At 36.0% G+C, this 21092-nt stretch overlaps 1 protein-coding gene and 1 pseudogene across 7 annotated transcripts in view; one reads left to right on the forward strand and one right to left on the reverse strand.

The window, feature by feature from the left end:
• Window positions 1–17: 17 nt before the first annotated feature.
• NUP98 (nucleoporin 98 and 96 precursor) overlaps window positions 18–21092 on the forward strand; it is an 81804-nt gene continuing 60729 nt past the window's right edge. For 5 of the 7 annotated variants that reach the window (XM_039847913.1, XM_039847917.1, XM_039847918.1 and 2 more), the window contains exons 1-8: window positions 18–187; window positions 11823–11926; window positions 13917–14018; window positions 14135–14311; window positions 15822–15961; window positions 17229–17336; window positions 18432–18612; window positions 19621–19784. In XM_039847913.1, the coding sequence (XP_039703847.1) occupies window positions 11851–11926; window positions 13917–14018; window positions 14135–14311; window positions 15822–15961; window positions 17229–17336; window positions 18432–18612; window positions 19621–19784 (948 nt within the window). In that variant the 5' untranslated portion in view covers window positions 18–187; window positions 11823–11850. Of the gene's footprint in view, window positions 188–1201; window positions 1280–11822; window positions 11927–13916; window positions 14019–14134; window positions 14312–15821; window positions 15962–17228; window positions 17337–18431; window positions 18613–19620; window positions 19785–21092 lie in introns of all 7 variants that reach the window. The other 2 variants (XM_039847914.1, XM_039847915.1) reach the window with 2 other exon arrangements.
• On the reverse strand, window positions 4796–4914 carry LOC120590681 (uncharacterized; annotated as a pseudogene).

The following is a 21092-nucleotide window of genomic DNA, read 5'->3' on the forward strand; positions in this document are numbered from 1 at the left end:
GCGAGCCTCTGACGGCGGGCGGCGTGTGACGCAGTCGGGCCCACTGCGCGCTGCGCCCGAAGCGGCGGTCGGTATCGGTGGCGGCGGCGGCGACGGTTTCGTGGTGGCCGCGCGCTGCTCTGAGCGGCGGGTGGCGGTCGGGCCTAGGCCCTCACTCCTGACATTTCCCCTCCCCCACCGCACCGCGGTAAGTCGGGAGCCGGGGCGGTGGCGGCCCGGGGCCGACAGGCTCCTCCTCCCCTCTGGGCGGGCGGTGCGCGGGGCGTCCCAGGCCCTCCGCGCCGAAGTCTCGCGCCCCGGCGCGCACCTTCTGCCCTGACGGAGGGGGCGGAGCCCTGCGGCCCTGAGGCCCGGCTCCTTGGAAGCTGGAGGGAATTGCTATCCGTGGGGATTGGGGTCGGGGTGAGGGGTCTCATGTCGCAGCCTACGCTCAGGAAGCGTCCATCTACCCGGTTGTACTCATTCATTTGCCCGGCCGTGGTTAGGTGGGCCGGTCCTTTGCGATGGCAACGCCTTAAAATCCTTAATGGGTTCCCAGTACTTCCTTGACTGTCGTGTGGGATGGGCTTTATTTGCTTTGGCCTCTCCTACAGGGGAAATTCGCTGTCCCGGGGTTAGGGTGGATGATGGGTCGGGAGTTTGTTAGCTTTTTAAGACATATCCGAGAATTAAGGTCGGTTTAGTGGAGTAAAAGATTATTTTCTGGTCTCCCACGTGTTCCATGTAAAGCTAGAAGAGGGGAATGTGGGGTTTCTGGATAGCCATAAGGATTTTGGAAATTAAGCTAATCTTCCTACCCTACATCACGTGCAAGTTTTATAGTTGGAGAAACCGAGGCCCAGAGAGGGGACAGAATTAGCCAATGCCAGATCTGACTCAGTCTGGAAATCTGTGTGCTACATCACCCTTTCTGGGTGTTCCAGCCTTCCATTATTGAGAATTCCCTTTGTGAAGAGGCCAGGAGTATTCGGTAGTTGGAAGCAGATATATTCTTCAATAGCGTTGCGTACTTAGTTACTACCAGCTCTGTTCGGCAGACAGACGCTTGATTAGTGGTACCCTTATCTAGACCATGAAAACTTGAAAGTTGGTTAAAGAATGTCAGTAATGTTATATATTGGAAAACAAATGGGTAAAACTAAAAGTCCTTGGCTAGCTTCCTGTTGCAAATGTAAGATTTTTTATTTGTGTCAACTGCTAGGGACTCAGAAGAAAGTCCAGTTAGTGGCCCACAGCAGTACTGAACAGAAAGCAGGAAATATAAACGAAACTTAGAAAGGTAGGCAGCAGTCATTTGTATTTCTTGTACTTTGGAACTCATGATTTCTCTCTGGTACACAATTCAAAGTTTTGTAATAGAAGAAGATGAGAAAATTAAACTATTTTGAAAGAAGAAACTTAACTAGAGGAAAGAACAGTAAGAATTCCCTGTTACAGTCTTAAAAATTCAGAAAGAAGCACTTGTTAACTGGGTGACAGATGGTATATTTATTTGGTGGAAGAAGTCAGGCTGTTTTAAAAACAACCAAAAGTTGGACAAGATGGAGGTACTGGGAAATATTTTGATGGAATTATTTTTTGACTCTTCATTAAGGTTTGATGAAATTGAATTAGTTGCCTCTTTGATGTGTTTATATCAGTCAGAGGTCACTTTGCTCTTGTTTAGATGACAAAGCAAAAACTGAAAAATAGTGTACAAGAACAGAAGAGAACTGTGGTCTAAATATGAAGACATGAACAGGGTATATTTTCTGTGACATTTATTCAGTTCAGGCATCACTTTCTGAAAAGCCTTTCTTGGCATTCTCTCCCCTACAAACTTTCATAACACTTATTTGATACTTCTATTTATAGCACAAATCACTTTGTGTTTTAACTGTCTTTTTGTTAGATTGTGGTAAAATATTTTTGTCTTTCTGTTCAGGTTGTTTGGCACATCATAGGCCCTCAGTAAATGTGTTTGCTTGAATGAATAAACAAATATGGAGGCGTTAAAAATAATCTGTAAGGTGACTGAGTATTTGTGTGCTCCTGAAATATGGGGCCCAGATAAGAGGACCTATACCATTCATAAGTTACGTGGTAATTTGATAACTGACTATTCATGTTCACTAGCTCTTACATAGCTAAGAACAAGTAGAACTTTTAGGGAGCCAATTTCACAGCTTATAAAAAAAAATGGATTATTTTATTGTGATATTTTTTATGGTGGCAGTTAACCTAGGAAGTAAGGGATAGTAGTATTGATGTTTAATTTCCAATACATAGCACATCTGTAATTATGAAATCTGTTGAAGGTTAGAGTATTTAGAGATTTAACGATAGGTATTAGAGGCAGAGTATGTAAAAACCATTTCTTGAGAATTTGGTGCATTCTTTGTATGTGGAATTGAACCTCAGTACCATAAGCCCTCATTTAGCATCATTAATAAGTTCTTGGAAGTACTGCGAAACAACATGAGGAAACCAATTTTATGACAGGCTAATTGATATAAACGAGTTCCTATGCCATCTCATCATAATAACAAAACCACGTTGAGCGAAATGACATTGGAGGACCTGCTGTATTTGACATAGTACATCTCTAGAGCTAGGTTTCTCAGCCTGGGCACTATTGACATTTTGGCCTAGGTAATTCTTCATTGTCGGGGAGCCGTCTTGTTTATTGTTGGATGTTCAGCAACATTCCTGGCCTCTACCTATTAGAGATTCGTGTAATACCCCCGTCCCCAAGTTGTAACAATCCAAAATGTCTCTAGACATTGTCATATGTCTTCTGGGCAAAATTGTCCCTGATCGAGATCACTTCTCTAGAGAAAACATTCCCAATATTTTAGTAAAATCATACTTTTATGTTGCCAGATGTATGCTTTTAAAGTTAGCTAATAAGTTGCATTGTGTTAAAATTGTCCTTGAAAAACCTTTATATTGGTGAACCTCTGGTGTTGTGAAGCTGAAAAGAGTAAGAGTCCTAGACTCATTTTCTCTAGTTTCTTGTTTCATTTCTGTGGAAGCCTCCCATTCTCTAGTATAAGAAAAATCAAGTTCTTATTTGAAAAGGGATAGACTGTTGGGTAAATAAAGCAAAAGAGCTTGTAGTTGAACCAATGTAATTGAAAGTGTGATGCTGTGTGGTTCCATTATCTTTTCATTTCACTGATACACTTGATTCCACATAAATATGCACTGATGGGAGGTTTTGACCCACTGTACTGACACTGAGAATTTAATAAATACTGAGAATTATTTGCCATATTGGAGAACTTGTACTTAATTCAGCGTGATGTGGAACAATTGGAAATTTTCAGTAGAGGACTACAAATTATTTCTTTAAAATACAGCTCTAATTAGCTAAGCCTGATACTAAGAGTGAGTTTACGCTGGGAGTAGTAGTAGGGTAGGTTAGAAGATGGGAAACTGGAGTCAGGCAAATTAATTAGAAGGAGCCTATAGCAATAGTCTAGGATAGCTGTTCTCAAAGTGTGAGGTCTCTAAACTCCTTTATGCTTTTAAAAATTGTTGAAGACTTGAAACAGTTTTTATTTACGTAGGTTATACCTACTGGTATTTACTGTGCAGAAATTAAAATAATTTCATTTTAAAACAGATTTTAAGAGATTTTGAAAGTTAATCTGCTAACAAACCATTTTATGAAAAATTTAATAAGTTAATGACAAGGGCAGCGTTGTCTTCCTTTTTTGCAGATCTCTTTAAAAGTCTGACTTAACAGAAGACCACTGGATTTGCAGATCTTTTGCATTCAGATGGTTAATGTGTTGTTTTGGTTGAAGTATGTGAACAAAATCCAGCCTCATACAGATATGTAGTTGGAAAGGGAAGGTTGATTTATTTGTTTTTTACAGTTTGGATATCTTTAATAATCAAACGGAGTTTTTAATAGCCTTTTCAAATAATCGTAGATATTTATTGACATTGCACTCAAACTTTTTTAAAGGTTTGTTGCAATGTGGAATCTGAAACTATATCATTGAACTTTAGGTACTCTGTTATATTAAAATTCATTTGTCCATGCACTTTGAGTGGGTATTTATTCACGCATGATTTTATGACATCATACATTGGTCATTTAGAAATTATTGGTTCACTAAGTTATACAACTCTTCCAAATGTTAACAAATTTAATTGTACAGTTGTTAATATTTCTTCCACTCATCTCATTAGATGAGTCTGTTTAAGAGTTGGGAAGCTGACAAGCTCATTGTGGTGGACACAAGCTTTCAAAATTCTAATTTTCACTTTAAATCTGAATAACCATAGTTTGTCATTTATTCTTTGAAATAAAAATGGTGTTCCATGAAAAAAATATGCTGGTTCAGCTTTCTACTCAAAAAGTAACCACACAAATGTTTTACCTTGAGATAACCCTTGTATTTCAATAGGCACACTTGCTTTTGAGTACTTTCCATTTTATTCCAAAGAATAATCAGAATATTAAAAAGATGTGTACTGAAATTTTGAGAAGTGATACAATCAATACTTTTTAGTGCTTCATCAAGGACATTCAAGTCAAAGATGTTTTTGTACTATAAGTGGGTGGCAGTAAAGAATTCAGTGACTGTTAGTACAGTTTGGGGTCATTGTCCTTATTCGTGCTCAGGTTATAGCAGTTTTATATACCATTGATTTTTGCACCTCAATGCAGAGGTCAGCACAGTAAAATAAAGCAAATAATGTCTAATACTTACTATGAAAATAGTTTTGACTTCATAGACTCCTTCAAAAGAGGTCTTGGGTATTTTTACTTTTATTTTTATTTATTATTATTATTTTTTTAAGCCTATAGCACCCAGTATTCCTTGGTGGTCTCCCATCCAAGTACTAACCAGGCCCAACCCTGCTTAGCTTCTGAGATTAGACGGGATCCGGCGTGTTCAGGGTGGCATGGCTGTAGACTTGGGTACTTTTAGAGAACTTTGAACCACACTTTGAGAACCACTGATCTAGGACAATGATTTTTCACAATAGAGCATATAGCCCCTAAGCTTCTTTGAAAAGTCTCCACTGTACCTACCCCTCTTTACTTCAGCCAAGGTAGCCTCTGCCGATGTCTTTTTTATATATGGGGTTCCATAGCTAAAAATATTTGAAAACCACTGATCAAGGGGAAAGAATTGAAAGCCTGAAAAAAAATCGAGTTGCCTGAATTAGGACTATCTATTCACATAGGGAACAGTTTGTCCTCCATGAATATGTGTTGCAGTCACTCATCACTTCATACCTTTGTTTAGCCTTGCTTCCTTGTGCTTCTGTGAGACAAGATTACTGTTATCTGCACACCTAACTCTTCTTGCCTGTAATAAGCTTCTTAAGAAATAGACAAATTGGTTTGTAAATAAAGATGAGTAGTAGGGAATGAGGCTAGAGATGTGAGATGAGTGGAAAAGAATAGATGATCAGAGTGACCTGAGTATATTGTGTTCTGTTGTTTGCAGTAGTGCTTTATGGTTGTGTTAAATGGTCAGTAGATGACACTGAAGTATTGGGGAACATGTTATGTATGAAGTTCTAGTTAGGCATTGATCAGTCATGGTTTAGAGTGAAGAGAAATTATACTTTTCTAATTTAAAATATTGTAAAGCATAGGTTGAAAAACAAAAACCTCCTTTTGAGGAGCTCTAGTTTGAGACAACTGTCTTCTAACAGTCCTTTGTTGGAGGCCGTATAATGTATATTGTTCAGATGCAGAAATCGAGGTCTAAGAAGTTGAGTATCATGCCTTAACTACAGTTATACAGTAGCAAGTGGCAGAGGTTTTCAATTCCTTTTTTACTTTTTATTTCGAATTAATTTTTGATTTACAGAGAATTGTAGACATAAGTAGCAGAGATTTAAATACAGATATGTCTCACTCCAAAGCTATTGTACTCTTTTCACTACTTCTGTTTTTAAAATGACAGTTATGTTAAAGGGATGAAAAAATTGCTACTCGACTATGTAAGGTAGGAGCTGTATTAGATACTATGGGTTATTTTTAGTTAATTTACACCCTAATGGGAGAAATTGAGCAAACTCAAGATGCTGTTTATCAGAGCAGCAAACAGCTCTTACGCTCAAGGTGCAGGTATAACAACAAATATATTGCATAACTAACAGCTAGGAGGCGTTAGTGTATGTAACGAGTGGAAGGAGAGGGGAAGGGGAAGTGTTTCTATAAGATAAGAGTCTGAAGGCTCTAATTTGAGGAAGTCTTGTGAAACAGGTGAGGCTTGAGCAGCAATTTTGAGAAAGAGGACATAGTTTTTAGAAAAAAAAAGTTAATGTTCTAACAAAATGAAAAAAGACTTGATTTCTGGGGCTCAGTCATAGGAAAGGTACTGTAAGGTAAGAGGATAGCAGATTTGCTGGGATGTGTGATATTAGGTGATTAAGAGTAAACTAATTTCTTCTTCCTGGAGTTCTACCTAACTCCTAACCAAGCTTCCTCTCTTATCCAAGGCAAAAATCAACATTTTTCCCTTCAGTGTAACTATGGATGATAATTTCTGTCTTCCTCTAGTATTTTTGTGAAGGTTAGATGAGAGACTATATGAAAAAATAATTTTTAAACTAGTACATTCATCTAACCAAATACTTGTTTTTGCTCTTTACTGAGTTTGATACAAAGGAACTCAGTGAAGTGGAAAGGAAAAATTACAGGCATACCTCATTTTATTCCACTTCGCTTTAATGATTGCACTTTACAGAGATGATGCATTCCTCCCCGCCCCACCCCGCCCCTCCAAATTGAAGGCAAGACCTTCTACCAGTGAAAATATTGTTACTCACTTTATTGTGATACTTGCCTTACTGTGGTGATCTGGAACCAAACCTGCAGTATATCCAAGGTGTGCCTGTACTTCCCATTTGTGTAACTTTGTATTGTCAGAGAGCAGCAAGCTTGCTTAGTCATTCAGATAGCATTTAAAGTTGGCAGTTGCTTGGTTGTTACCATGTGTCTGTCCACCACTTTTCTGGAAGAAAACTAAGTTTTGTCATTGTGCGTAGAGTTCACAAAGCTCACAAAAAGTCGATGTAAAAGCCAGGACATCAGTTTATTGAATGAACTTCAGTTGGGACAGTGTGGGAATACTGGACTACTGATGTTATTAAGGCTACCTCTTTCTTGTATCTGACATTCTGGATTATTAATTAGAAAATCGAGCATAGAGAGCAGAGTAAATTTAAGAGCATTGTCTCTTTCTGTAAAGCACTATTTCATTTTTATCCTTTCTAAATATGTCTTACACACAAAAAACAAATTGCAAGGAGTGTAAGTATGTTCATCCATAAAGGAAGTGTTTAATCTTTGCAGGAAACATCATCTAGGCTATGGGTATGCCTTATAAATCATTAGTCCATAAGACATTACCTGTCTGGTAACTACAATGCCCATGTTTGCCAGAGACATGTCTCTTTCCCCTGATAGTGCTGGGTCAATACTGCCAAATTTTGGGTGTGTAGTCTCATTTATAGTGAATGCAAAAATCATTTCCCTCTAGTTGTCACTGTTCTTTCTCTAGGACAGCTCTAGGCTCTAGCTAGACTCTAGGAACATAGCTTCTGGAGTCAATACAGTCATGTGTCACTTCACAGGAATGTGGTCTGGGAAATGTGTCATTAGGCGATTTCTTTGTTGTGCTAACATCATAGAGTGTACTTATACAAACCTAGGTGGTAGAGCTACTAGGACACACCCAGGCCGTGCAGTACACTTATGGACCACTGTCAAATAGGCAGTCCCTTGTTGACTGAACCGTTATGCAGTGCATGACTATGATAGCTTTGTGATCTGGGGCACGTTCTTCTTCTGCCTCAATTTCACCATTTGTAAAATAGAGATAAAAATACCTTATGGGATTCTTAGGAAGTTTACGTGCTTAGAATAATGGCCGGGACATAGTAAGAACTCAAATGTTAGCTAGTATGATTTATTCCAGGAATGTGTGATATGCCTTTAAACTCAAATGGATTAGAAGTTTCGCACATTTCAGTCTCTACTTAGGATTACTTCTTTCTCTTTTTTGAATGGATTTTCTACATTTTTTAAAATGGAAAAATAATGCAAATAACTGCACCCTATTAATCTTTTGTTATTGTTAATAGAGGGAATATTACAGAAAAGTTTGGATCCTCTGAATCTTCTGCCCTATGTTTCATTTACTTTCCTCTCTCCAGAGACACCACTTCTATATATTTTTTTAGACTTCTTCTTTACTTTTACTAAGTAACATGTATTGTCTTTTTTATCTTACGTAAAGAATCTGCCAAATATATCTTTTCACAACTGCTTTTTTCCTTTTTTTAAAAGATTTTTATTAAAATATAGCTAACATACAATATTATATTAGTTTCAGGTGTATACCATAGTTATTCAACATTTATTTACCTAAAAAAGTGATCACCATGATAAGTTCAGCAACTAATTGACACTGTACAAAACTATCACAACATGCTTTTTTTCATTAAACAACCTTTATTTGAAATAACTCTCAAAGTTTAACTGTTCAGATGTTCTGGTGGTGCCTTATTTTTGATACTATATCCTGGGTACATACTTAGCAGAGTGCTCTGATTCACTCTTTTAGTTGGGGTCATTTAAGATTAGTGGCATCACCACATAATAAACTAAGTACATTTATTATATGATTGTCGTATGAGGGAAACTGGGCTTGGTGTTCAGGTATTAGGCCAGATGGGATAGGTACACAAATACCTATTCTTGTGTTACCTTACTTGGGATCTTTTCCTTTCTTCAATTTCTGGTCCCTTGAGGCCTAGTTTACATTCTAAATCCCCAGGAATTTTTTCTCACATTTTCAGTTCATCTTATGACTTAATTTTGACTTCCTTATTATGCTTCCTGGCACTTACGTGCTCTTCGAGTTTTTAAAGTATGGGTCCTTTCTCTGATTATATTAAGTTACAAACCCAAAGCCTGTTGGAACTAGGCAGCTGATGAAAGTGAGTGATACTGGATGAGTATTGTGGCACATTTGGACAGTACATGGCTCTGACATAAGGGTGCAGTTGCTGCTAAACTGCAGACTGTTATTGCCATGAAATAATTACAGTCTAGTTTGCTTATCATCAGGTTTATCATGAAAAACCAAAAATTTATTTTAAATGTTGTCAGCTAATTAAAGATAATATATACATGAGCATTTCTCCATACATATATATATACGTATGTATACAATACACCCTGTATTAGATAGATGTAAACAAATTGTAAAGTGCCGTGGAAACCCAGAGGAATGACTAATTGCTAGAGTTAGGGAAGACTTATGAAAGAATGAATTAGTAGGTCATTTGGCAGGGTCCAAGGTAGACGAAGTGCATATTTCATTGAGTCAGTGATGTTTCATAGCATAGTCAGGAAAACGATTTGTTCAGAGAGCAAAGGGTTAAATGTATTAGCTATTTCTTAATTTCTAGCAGTAATAAAAATCATGAGGTTATTTCCAAAATCTTGATTTGCTCCCATGGTGATAATTTTTTAAAGTACACTTAGAATTCCACTATTATGAAGGTTGAGACTAAGCCAAGCTTATCTTTGCCAGAACCAAAAAGATAGGCTGAGCTTGAGTGAGATGCTTTTCTTCCAGGAGTCTAAATTGGATTCGATCCCTGCATTGTCCCTTGTTCTTGGGTCTGGAACAGATGAATTTCTGTAGTACTACACATGTTCTTGCTTTTGTTTAGTGTAGTCCTTCCTAGGATTTAGAGTGTTAATGGGATGTCAGAAGATGGGTTAAACTGGAGCACTTCTTTAACCTTGAGAAACTTGCTAAACATCTGATCCTGTTTTCTCATCTGTTAAATACAGGCGATGATGCATAATATCCTTTTAAGGATGTTGAGATAATATATAAGAGCTTATAAACTATGAGGTGTTTCTCAGGGTATTACTACAGATCCCTTTTTGAAATATATGTGTGATGCTAGGTTTCTGTGTTAGGATAAGATTATTAAAAATCAAATTCTGATTGTTAGGAGCTATGAATTTGGTCTGTAAAACCTAGTGCCCACTGCAACTCAGATAAGCACTAAAATCATCTATAAAGACCAGTTTCACAGAGAAAAATTTTATTGCTCAGATTTTGAATCCTAACCTGTCTGCTACATAGATGTCAGACTTACATGAACAAATTGCTGTTTATGGGGGTGAAAAGAAGTGGATCACAAATTTAGCATGATAACTGTATTACAACTCATAGTTTTTGCCTTACTGATGATGAGTCAAAAATCTTAGCAGATACAGGAAAGTGAATCTAGTAGGGACTGTGACCCAAGAGAGCAGAGGAGAGAGATTGCAATTAAAATGAGTTAGTCCAGACATCTAACCCCTAGCGCAACTGTCAATTCAGAATGAACTCTTGAAAAGCAAATATGTAGATAGACCCATAGAGGTCTAGACTTCTGCTGAGTACTTCCAAGAGTATTTCTCCTGGAAAAGAGAGTCACCAGTTAGTATGGTAAAGGCCCAGTTTGTCACTTTCTGACACCTGATAAATTGGGAAGGCGAGAAACTTAAAGCAGATCTCATTATTGAAAGAGAAATGATAATTACATGAAATACAGCCTTTAGTTCCAAGGGAAAGCATTAGAGTCACTGGAGGAGCCTTTCAAAATACAGTTGTGTACATCCCAACCGTGGACATTTTGATTGCATATTTCTAAAATGGGATCTAGGGCTGTTGTATTTTGAAAAACTTGCCAGCTAATTCTGACGTGGCCCTCTTGAACCATAGGTTTCAGTGAATTTTGTTTCAGGAGTTATTAAATTTCTAGAAGTTGAGATAAAGAACTGAGTGTTGGGATTTTTTTCCCCCTAGGGGAGTTTAAGGGACAGAATGTTAATTTCTGTAAAAGCATTAGGTATTTAGGACAGCTTCATCTTTTCCAACATTGCACAAAATGTTTCAGGTGTTAGACTACCTAGAAGTGTTAATGGGACACTGGTACACTGTGGAAAGCACCTCAAAATATATTTAATTCTGTTATATGAACGAGGCATGATTTAACTAGGAAAAAAATAACTCCATTATATGTATATTATAGGAAAATCATAGTACCAGTCACAAAATCCAAGTAAACATGATTGGCAGTTTTCTGAGTTTTTATATTAAAAGCAGTTTACTCATTATTTTCTTGTCTGCCAGCAGTTAGGTGGTTGCAGATATCTTAAGTTTAAGGAAAATTTATGGAAGGGGAAAGCTTTTACTTTTGAGTAAACTACGTTTAACTTGTTTTTATCCAAATTGAGAGGGAAAAAAACCCAAACTTCCCTTTTGTTCTTGTTGGGACATTTTAATGCAATTCATTAAGTGATTGGGTATATAGTTTGGTTACTGGAGGGGAATATCCAGTATGAGGAATGGGGGGTTTTCACCAAAGGTATTCTGTAATGTTTCCAGAAGTAATAGAAGATAGAGTGGTAGGAAGCCATAAAGAATAAATAATCTTAAGAAGTAATCTCAAAGAGAATGTCAGGGCACCAGAATCTCTGGGATTTGAAGATGGGAGAGGCTTGTCAAAATCTAGGATAGTGGACCTGAAATCTTTATTGAGAAGGGGCTTATGTTTTAAAAAAGGTCAAAAAAAAATATTGTTTTAAAGGGATGGTTGTTGGTGGAATCCGAAGTTTTTAACATCCCATTTAATGATTCTTAATCAGCTCAATCTTACAAGGTCTATTTTATCATACAGAGTTAGGATGTGAGTGAATATTATGCTATAGTTTGAACAGGTATAGACTGATATATTTTATGAAACAATTACATTGTATTTTTTAAAAAGTGACAATTTTTTCTTCTTTTCAGCTTTCTGAAGCAAAGACTCATTTTGAAGATGTTTAATAAGTCATTTGGAACACCCTTTGGGGGTAGTACAGGTGGCTTTGGCACAACTTCAACTTTTGGGCAGAGTAAGTTTTAAAACAAAAAGCGGAGAGGAATCTTAAGCTATTCTTATTAAGAACAAATCTACTCTGATGACCTTAGATGGGAATTTTATTCATACTTTGTCTTTATAACAAAATCTTTTTGAAAAATGACCAGGATAAGATCTTGTAAAAATTTTCTAAGAAAATAGAAGTAAGTTCTGAGTTTTCATGGCTTACTGATCATCAGTAGAAGGCACTTAACATATTTTTATTAATTGGTTCTTTTAGCAGAAAGTTATAATTTGTTAACAGATTTTCAGACCAGTTTAAATGACTTGTTTAATAAGTCTAATGCAGTTATTGAATAACTACTCTGAGATTTGCTCTGTGAATAAGATATGACATTCAGAAATAGAACTGTTAAAATTTCAAAGTCCCTAATCCCCACCAGCCTTCCAGAGATTTACTTCCCCTCCCATGTATTATACATAACACTAGTTACTTACAGCAACTCTTATTTGCTCATTTTTAAACTTTTGTTAAAAATTTTTGTATGTGCTTCGAAGTAACATTGGTTAATAATGTATAACATAATATAGTATACAACAGGTATACAACATAATTTGATGTCTATATACTATATAGCATGCTCACCACCAAAAGTCTAGTTTCTGTCACTATACATTTGACTCCCTTTACCTTAGCCCTCCACCTGTACTCCCTTCCCCTTTGTTAACTACCATTCTGTTGTCTGAGTGTTTTTGGTTTGTTTGTTCATTTCTTTTTTGTTTTATATTTCACATATGAGTGAAACCGTATGGTTTTTGTCCTTTTTTTAGTGTAATATCCCCCAAACTTCATTTATACTGTTGCAAATGGCAGTATTTCATTTTATATGACTGAGTAGTATTCCAGTGTCTATTTGTCTTCCCCCCACCCCCCGCACATATATATATATACACACAAACACACACACACACACACACCACATCTTTATCCATTTATCCATTCGTGGACACTTAGGTTGTTTCTATATCTTGGCTGTTTCTATATCTTGACTATTATAAATAATGCTGCAGTGAACATAGGGGTGAGGGGTGCGTATATCTTTTTGAATTAGTGTTTTTATGTTCTTCAGATAAAGACCCAGAAAAAAATTTGCTGGATCATATGATAGTTTTAGTCTTAATTTTTTTGAGGACCCTCCATATTTTTTTTCCATAATGACTATACCAATCTACAATCCCACCAACAGTGTATGAGACTTGCCTTAAACTTACACAAAAGTAGAAAAATTGGTATACTGAACTGTCATGTACTTATCTCCCAGCTTTAGCAATCAACATTTTCCCAGTCTTGTTTTTATCCTCTTTTTTGTTTTTTGTTTTTGGAGGGGGAGGGATGAGAGGAGCATCAGAACAGAGTATTTTTAATGCAAATCCCAGAAACTTCCTCTAAGTAATGCAGATTTTTAAAAAGCGTAACTACCAAACCTAAGTTATACCTAATAAAAATAACAATAGAGAAAAATTTTCAGGTGTCTCATGACCTCTTCTTAAAGTACTCTACATCTAGGTCCTTGGTTTTTAAAGCAAGAGTGTCCATAAGCATCATTTTTGGAGATTTCCTTTTTTTTTCAAAGTACATAATTCCCATCCTAGAAATATGAAATTAGGATCTCTGGGGTTGGAACTTGAACATGTGTATTTTGAAAAAGTTACGTACTTTTGTACGTAACTTACAGTCACTAGTTACCTTGGCTCTCTTTTTTTAACCTATCAAAATCTATAACTTTTATTGAAAAGTCACACCTTTTCACTTTAAGTTTCCTTACTTCACCTGGGGACAATGAATAAAATGTCTGTGGCTTAATTTTAACTCTGTAATTAGTAGTCTGATGGAATTTTGAAAAATGGTTTTCAGATTAGACCAATGGTCCTGTCCAAGTGCAGAATGTTAAGAAATATTAAACTGTTTTTTATTGTGTTACCTGGCTTAAATTTTATTCTGACCCTGGCTTTTGCTTTTTCAGATACTGGCTTTGGCACTGCTAGTGGAGGGGCATTTGGAACATCTGCATTTGGTTCTAGCAGCAGTACTGGAAGCCTGTTTGGAAACTCACAAACCAAACCAGGTAGAGGCTTATTTGGAATAGAGTTGGTTTATTCGCAGCTGGTTTAAGACTTCACATAAGTATAAGGCTCCAATCTGTCTTAATTTAACTATTTTTAACTCCTTTCCATCTCCCAGGAGGATTATTTGGTACCAATTCATTTAGCCAGCCAGCTACTTCGACAAGCACTGGCTTTGGGTTTGGCACATCAACAGGAACATCAAATAGCTTGTTTGGAACTGCAAGCACAGGGACCAGTCTCTTCTCATCCCAAAACAATGCCTTTGCACAAAATAAACCAACTGGCTTTGGAAGTAAGTAGGACATTATTGAACTTCTACATCTAACAATTTGATTTGCTTATTGAATGTGTTCTTTTTTCTCCTTTTCCATATGTTCATCTCCCCTTCTTTTCCCTCCAGATGGCAAAAACATGGGGAGAAGAAAACTTCAAAATTTATTGAAAGCTTAATAGGCTAGAAACTAGGAGGGAGATATGTACATATCTTTAAGAATAGAAATCAGAGAAGCACTAGTTTTTAAGGGATATGCAGAGATAGAGGCACCTGATGTAGAATGACCAGAGATAGGATGAAAAGCCAGGTCAGAGTAGTATCAGAGTTGTTAATACAGGAGAATTTCAAGGAGGAATGTGTGTAGTGAACAGTATTATATGGCGAGGTCACCTACTTGTCTCCATTTCATATTTGGTATGAAGAGACTAAAGCAGCAATGACATACTGGCCATGACATTGTTACTCCTTCATTTCTTGTCCATGGCAGATGTTTTCGATTGATGGCTTCTTTCTTTTTAAGTCCAGATGTGGCTTGGGGATACTTCTCTACGCAGTTCTTTAAACAGGTGTGCTCTGTGAATTGATGCCATTCCCAGTGCGAGTGAATGGCAGATCGAATAAGTTAGGCAGCTGTCAGTATTTTTACAAAGGGAAAGTTGTTTGTGGGGATATTGAAATATTTAACCAAGACAATATAAAGTACAATCTAAACTGTTCACTTTAAACTGTATTTAGGACATGTTTTTAGAAAAGAAATAGCAGTTTTCTAGTGAGAAATCATATTCTTCTTAACTTGGTAATTAGGATGTCATTTAATATTAAATATTGGTAGATAATTTTTTATTATTGATATTTCTGGCACATATATATAACTTCTTTAGAAGTATCATATTTTGAAAAATATATTCCTTAGATAACAGTTAAATTCACTCTTATGTAATTTTAAAACTCTGCTTTTTGGAAAAGTAAGGAAATCAGAGGATTTATTTTTTCTATAAAATGATCAACATGCCTACTGATTTTTTAAAAATTATTCTTCTGGGTGAAATTTTACATTAACCTGTGTTTGGTTGCCATAATAGGACCATTTGTATATTTTAACCTTTTTAGTTATATTTGGGTGTTTGTGGTAATATATGTAAATAAAATATAGTATGGCCTTTGTTAAGTCTGTTGCAGTGTTTTCAGAAATACAGGCTGATTCTGTATCTAGTCTTGCCAAGAAAGGAGGAATGAGATAAAATTTATGATGAAACAAAGTACTGTTTCTTTTCACTTGTAATCCAAGTATGCCTAAGAAGGGCTTCATGGCACTTAGCGGACTAAAGGATTCAAATTTTGTTTCACTTCAAAGTTGTGAGCCTAGAATTAAGTGTGTTTTTATATGAAATATCTGTTTGTAGGTATTTAGTAGGGAGATTTGAATAAGAAAGTACTGCCGCACTGGTACCACATCCCACTTCCAAGATATTTTATAGATTCTTACATTCTTTACTGTTACCATCTAATTTTTCTTTCTAATTTATAGATTTTGGAACAAGTACTAGCAGTGGGGGACTTTTTGGAACTACAAATACCACCTCCAATCCTTTTGGTAGCACATCTGGCTCTCTCTTTGGGCCAAGTAGTTTTACAGCAGCTCCTACTGGGACTACTATTAAATTTAATGTAAGTATTTTTTTCCAGTCTTTGTGGAATTTCTCTCCCATTTGTATATTTATTTGCAGGATGAATCATAAAATCTTTCCAGTTATGCACAGCTTAGTCTCTTCCTAAAAGATGTGTTAAGAACAAAAATCTGTATATTGTTGAAGTTTTAAAACATAAATCTAGATTATAATGCATATTTGATTTATGCTCAACCCAGTCAAATCTATATTCACAAAGTTGATTATAATGACTAAGATAAGGTTCAACTTGTATTTATTGTGTTTATAATTTGGCCTCTGAATGGTCAACCATTCTTTATGGAAATAAGGAATGTCGGAGCAAACTATAAAAGAATAATTGAAAATAAGGCTTCTTTAAGGAAATATATGAAATAATTCATCAAGATTCTGTATGCTGGTTAAAAATAAAACTTTTGTTGATGAAATGGCAAAATGGAGCAGTAGAGTTTTGTGTTTTCTTTGCTTTTTGAGAGGCATTGGGTAGAGGGTTAGAGTGGAAGATTTATTTAAAAAAATATATGGAATACCACCTGATATAAGATACCACTTGATGTGATTGGTTAGAGATACTTAGGATAGACTGAAAATGGAGTTAGCCTAGTGGAAATCTCTGGCAAAAATACAGCATGGCAAAACTTCTTAAAATTCATTCCAGAAAGTGAAGAATTTCTCAGGTAAGATGGTGAATTCATAGTACTGAATTTTAAACAAAGTTAAATATAAACAGTAGTGGAAAATACTGTGTATTGTCTCTTAGAAAGTACAATAATTGAGAAAACTGACAACATAGGTAGGAATCTTTAGTAGTTTATCATGCCTTTTTCCTCAAATGATTATAAGGAAAAAACCAGGCTTCCATATTTGTTCAATGCAACAACAGTTGTAAAGCAGACACTTCAGGGCAGAAAAGGAGGTATAGCTCAGAAAAAGAGGTTTAAATGTATAAGATAAATTAGATAAAGTTTATCTCACAGAGAATATGAAGTATATTTTAGTAGATAGATGGCTTGGTTATAGGATTAATCTCTGAGTTTGTGATAACTATTATTGAGATTGACTTATTCAATAACCTTAATGTAGGGAGATAAGAGAAAGGCAATGTATTTAATTGAGCACCCTTGAAACCATCTCTTTAGTAAATGACCTGGGGGGACTAGTTGTAGAGTTCAGTGGTAGAATAATTGTATCTGTGAAAGTAGGGATATAAAGCTTGGATTTACATGTTTGCTTTAGACTTTCACATTTGCCTTTGTCTTCCTTTGTAGCCTCCAACTGGTACAGATACTATGGTTAAAGCTGGAGTTAGTACTAATATCAGCACCAAGCACCAGTGTATTACTGCAATGAAAGAATATGAAAGCAAGTCACTAGAGGTCAGTAAAATGTATACAGGATATCAGCCTAACCTTTTAAATCTATTGGAAAGTAGTTTTTGAAAATGATTTTGATTATTTTTAGAATCAATTCGTTTACATTGAGTTTATGTAAAAAATTAACATTAAATAATCAAAAAAATTTTTAAATTAATGTATTATTTATAGATATGTATTACTTTAGGCAAGGATAATATTCAGCTTTTATGCACCATTATAGACTACTAGTAGTCTGTTCTGATCGAATGTTGCCCACACTACACTGGGTAATGTGTATATGTGTGCTCATACATGTATTTTTAGTAAACTTATGCAAAGTCATAAATATACAACGTAGTAAGTTTTCACTTAGTGAACACACCCATATAACCAGGATCCAAATCAAGACATAAGATTACCAGCATCCCTAATGTCCCCCTTGTACCCTGCTCCCAGTCATAATCCTCCCCTTTCAAAGGTAACTGCTATTCTAACTTCCCATGTTTTGCTCATTTCTGTATATAAATGGAATCTTACATTATGTATACTTAAGTCTGTCTTTCAAAGTTGAGATCATCCATGTTGTTGCATGAAGTTAGTGTGTTCGTTCTCAATGCTGTGTAAAATAGTTCTTTGTACCTTTTGACTGTCATCCCTATTTGTAGCTGTTGCTTCTTTCTATACTCCAACTGTGTTTGCTTTATTGGAAAATGCAGAAAACACCCTGAGACAAAACTGTTAAACTTTATCCCTTTTTTCCTTAAATTTTCCAAACTCTCCAGAATCTTCATCTTTTAATCAACTAATTTTTACACTTAGAGTGGGAGTATTACAGCATTATACTAAAAGAATCATTTATAAAAGAATTAAAATTGAGATGTGGTTGGTCCTTTGGCCTGTAGTTTTATGACAATTATGAATTTTAATGTCCACTGTACACTATTGTAAATGTTCTTCTGTAATGATATTAAGTTAATGTCATTCATAGTTTTCTGTTTTTTAGTCATGGTTCGTATATGAACATAGAACTTGAATACTAAATTCAAGTATTTAGTCTCCTAAATCACTTTTTTTGGCTACATATTAAGATTGGAAATATGTTTTCCTTCTCTCTAGGAACTTCGTTTAGAGGATTATCAGGCTAACCGGAAAGGCCCGCAGAACCAGGTGGGAGCAGGTACCACAACTGGCTTGTTTGGGTCTTCTCCGGCCACCTCCAGTGCAACAGGACTCTTCAGCTCCTCTACCACTAATTCAGGCTTTGCATATGGTCAGAACAAAACAGCCTTTGGAACTAGTAAGCACTTGACATCACATTGGGCCATATTGAGGAGGGACAGACAAAAAGGAAACCATAGTTATCATTTTGTCACAAGTGCTATGAGAAAAATAATTCAGGGACACTGGAGAAATAGGGAGTGCCTGAAACATATGTGGAGGTGAGAAGACATACAGTTTTAAGTGAAAATAGTTAAAAAGGGCTTTCCTGATGAGATAACATTTGAGCAGTGACAAATCTGAAGAAGGTGAAGGATATAAGGCTATATAGATTTCTAGGGGGAAAAGCATTTCAGCTAGAGGAAACTATAAATCTAAAAATGCTGAGTTTTTGACAAAGAGGAGAGAACAGGGGAAGGACTGGGGGATATAGGGACAATATTTTGTAAGACTTTGTGGGCCCGTGTCAAGATTTGAATTTTTATTTGTGTCGGGAAGCCATTTGAGGTTTTAGAAAGAGAAGTCATGTGATTATGAGGGAAGGATCATTCTGAAGGCTGCTATATTAAGAATAGACTGTAAGGGAACAAGGATGGAAACAAATAGGTTAGAAAAGCTATTGCTCTGTCTACACAAGAAATGATTGTGGCTTGGATGAGAATGGTGCAGTGGAGATGGTAAGAATGTCAGATTCTGGACCTAATTTGATTATGGAACTGATGGGATTTTCTGATGGATTGACTTGATTTGAGATGTGAAAGAAGGAAGTCTTTGCCCTACAAGGTTAAAGTACATTCATAGACTGAGTGTAGCACGGTATCTTCTAAAATAGAAGAAAGCTGTGGGCTCACAGAAAGGTTTCTTAGCACAGCCATGTTCTTGGGGTCAGAGTATTGTAGGAATTAAAGTCTGCAGCAAATCTGGAGTTAGGTGAAGGAGTGTGGAAAATGAAACAGATGTCCAGTTTGAATAGAGTAATTTAGATATGTAATCAGTATAAGGAGATTATTGTAGTAACTGGATAATGTGAGGTTTGGGGGTGGTTTTTCCTCCATTTTTCTTTTCTTTTATTTCTATTTCCTGAAAGGTACGACTGGATTTGGAACAAATCCAGGTGGTCTCTTTGGCCAACCAAATCAGCAAACGACCAGCCTCTTCAGCAAACCATTTGCTCAGGCCATAACCACCCCGAACACTGGCTTTTCCTTTGGTAATACCAGCACACTAGGACAGCCAAGCACCAACACCATGGTAAGGAAACAGGCCCTTAGTTAACTCCAGGTCTTTATAGAGCTAAGTAATAAGGCTTCTAATGATGTCAAACCAGCAAGTTCTACGTTTCTTAAGGGTTGATGGTATGTGGTAAAGGAAAAAGAGCAAAATTTTTTAATAATTAAGACCTAGTTTCCAGTCTGTACTTGTTGAGAGGCTGTTGAGCAAGTCACTTACCTTTTCTGAGCATATTTTCTTATCACTAATATCTGCTTAGTGTGCTAGAGTTTGCCATCCTGAAGCCTGGACATTGACGGCGGCCATTCTATAGAGTATAAGAGAAAATACTAGCAGAATATTTCAGAATGTTCTTTCACCTTGCTCCCTTATGCAGAGTTAGGCAAAGGAATTCGTTAAAATAAAAGGAGAACTAAAACTCAGAACCACATTGGATAATTGCTACTTCTGTGCTGAAAGAAAAAGAAAGTTCTCTCATTATTACCAGTTTATTTCTAGTGACTCTTTTAGGGAAGTGTAAAATTAATGATTAATTTGAGGTATGATTTATTGATTAGAAACCTTGGAATTTACCCTCACATAGACAGTTGAATTTTTAGTAAGAGTACCAAAATAATTCAGTAGGGGAAAGAATAATCTTTTCAACAAGTGATACTAGGACAACTGATTTTCCTTGTGCAGAAGAATGAGGTTGGGCACTTTGTTCACACCATCGTGATAATTATAAAAATTAACTCAAATACTTACATGTAAGAACTAAAATGTAAAACTCTTAAAAGAAAAAGAGTTGGGCAGTGGTTTCTTAGATTATGACACCAAAAGTAAAAGCAGCAAAAGAAAATAATAGATTGAGCTTTATCAAAATTAAAAACTTTAGTGAGTCTAAAGGATACAATCAAGAAAGAAAATAACTACAGATGGGAGAAAATATTTGCAAGTCATGTATCTTGTAAAGGACTTGTATCCAGAACATATAAAGAATGCTTATAATTCAATAACAAATCAATAACTTATTAAAAAATGAGCCAAAGACCTGAATAGATATTTCTCCAAAGAAGATGTGTAAATGGCTGATAAACACATGGAAAGATACTCAACATCAGTAGTCATTAAGGAAATGCCTATCAAAACCACAATGAGATACTACTTCATACCCACTAGGAATGCTATAAGCAAAAAGGCAATAATAAGTGTTTTCAGGAATTTAGGAAAATTGGAATCTTCATTACTGGAAGGAATGTAAAATGGTGCAACCACTTTGGAAAACATTTTAGTGATTCCTCAAAATGCTAAGCAGGGTTACCATATATACCATAAATACCAAGTTGC

Source organism: Pteropus medius, unplaced genomic scaffold (assembly GCF_902729225.1).
Source record: "Pteropus medius unplaced genomic scaffold, Ma_sr-lr_union100, whole genome shotgun sequence".
Lineage (NCBI taxonomy): Eukaryota > Metazoa > Chordata > Mammalia > Chiroptera > Pteropodidae > Pteropus > Pteropus medius.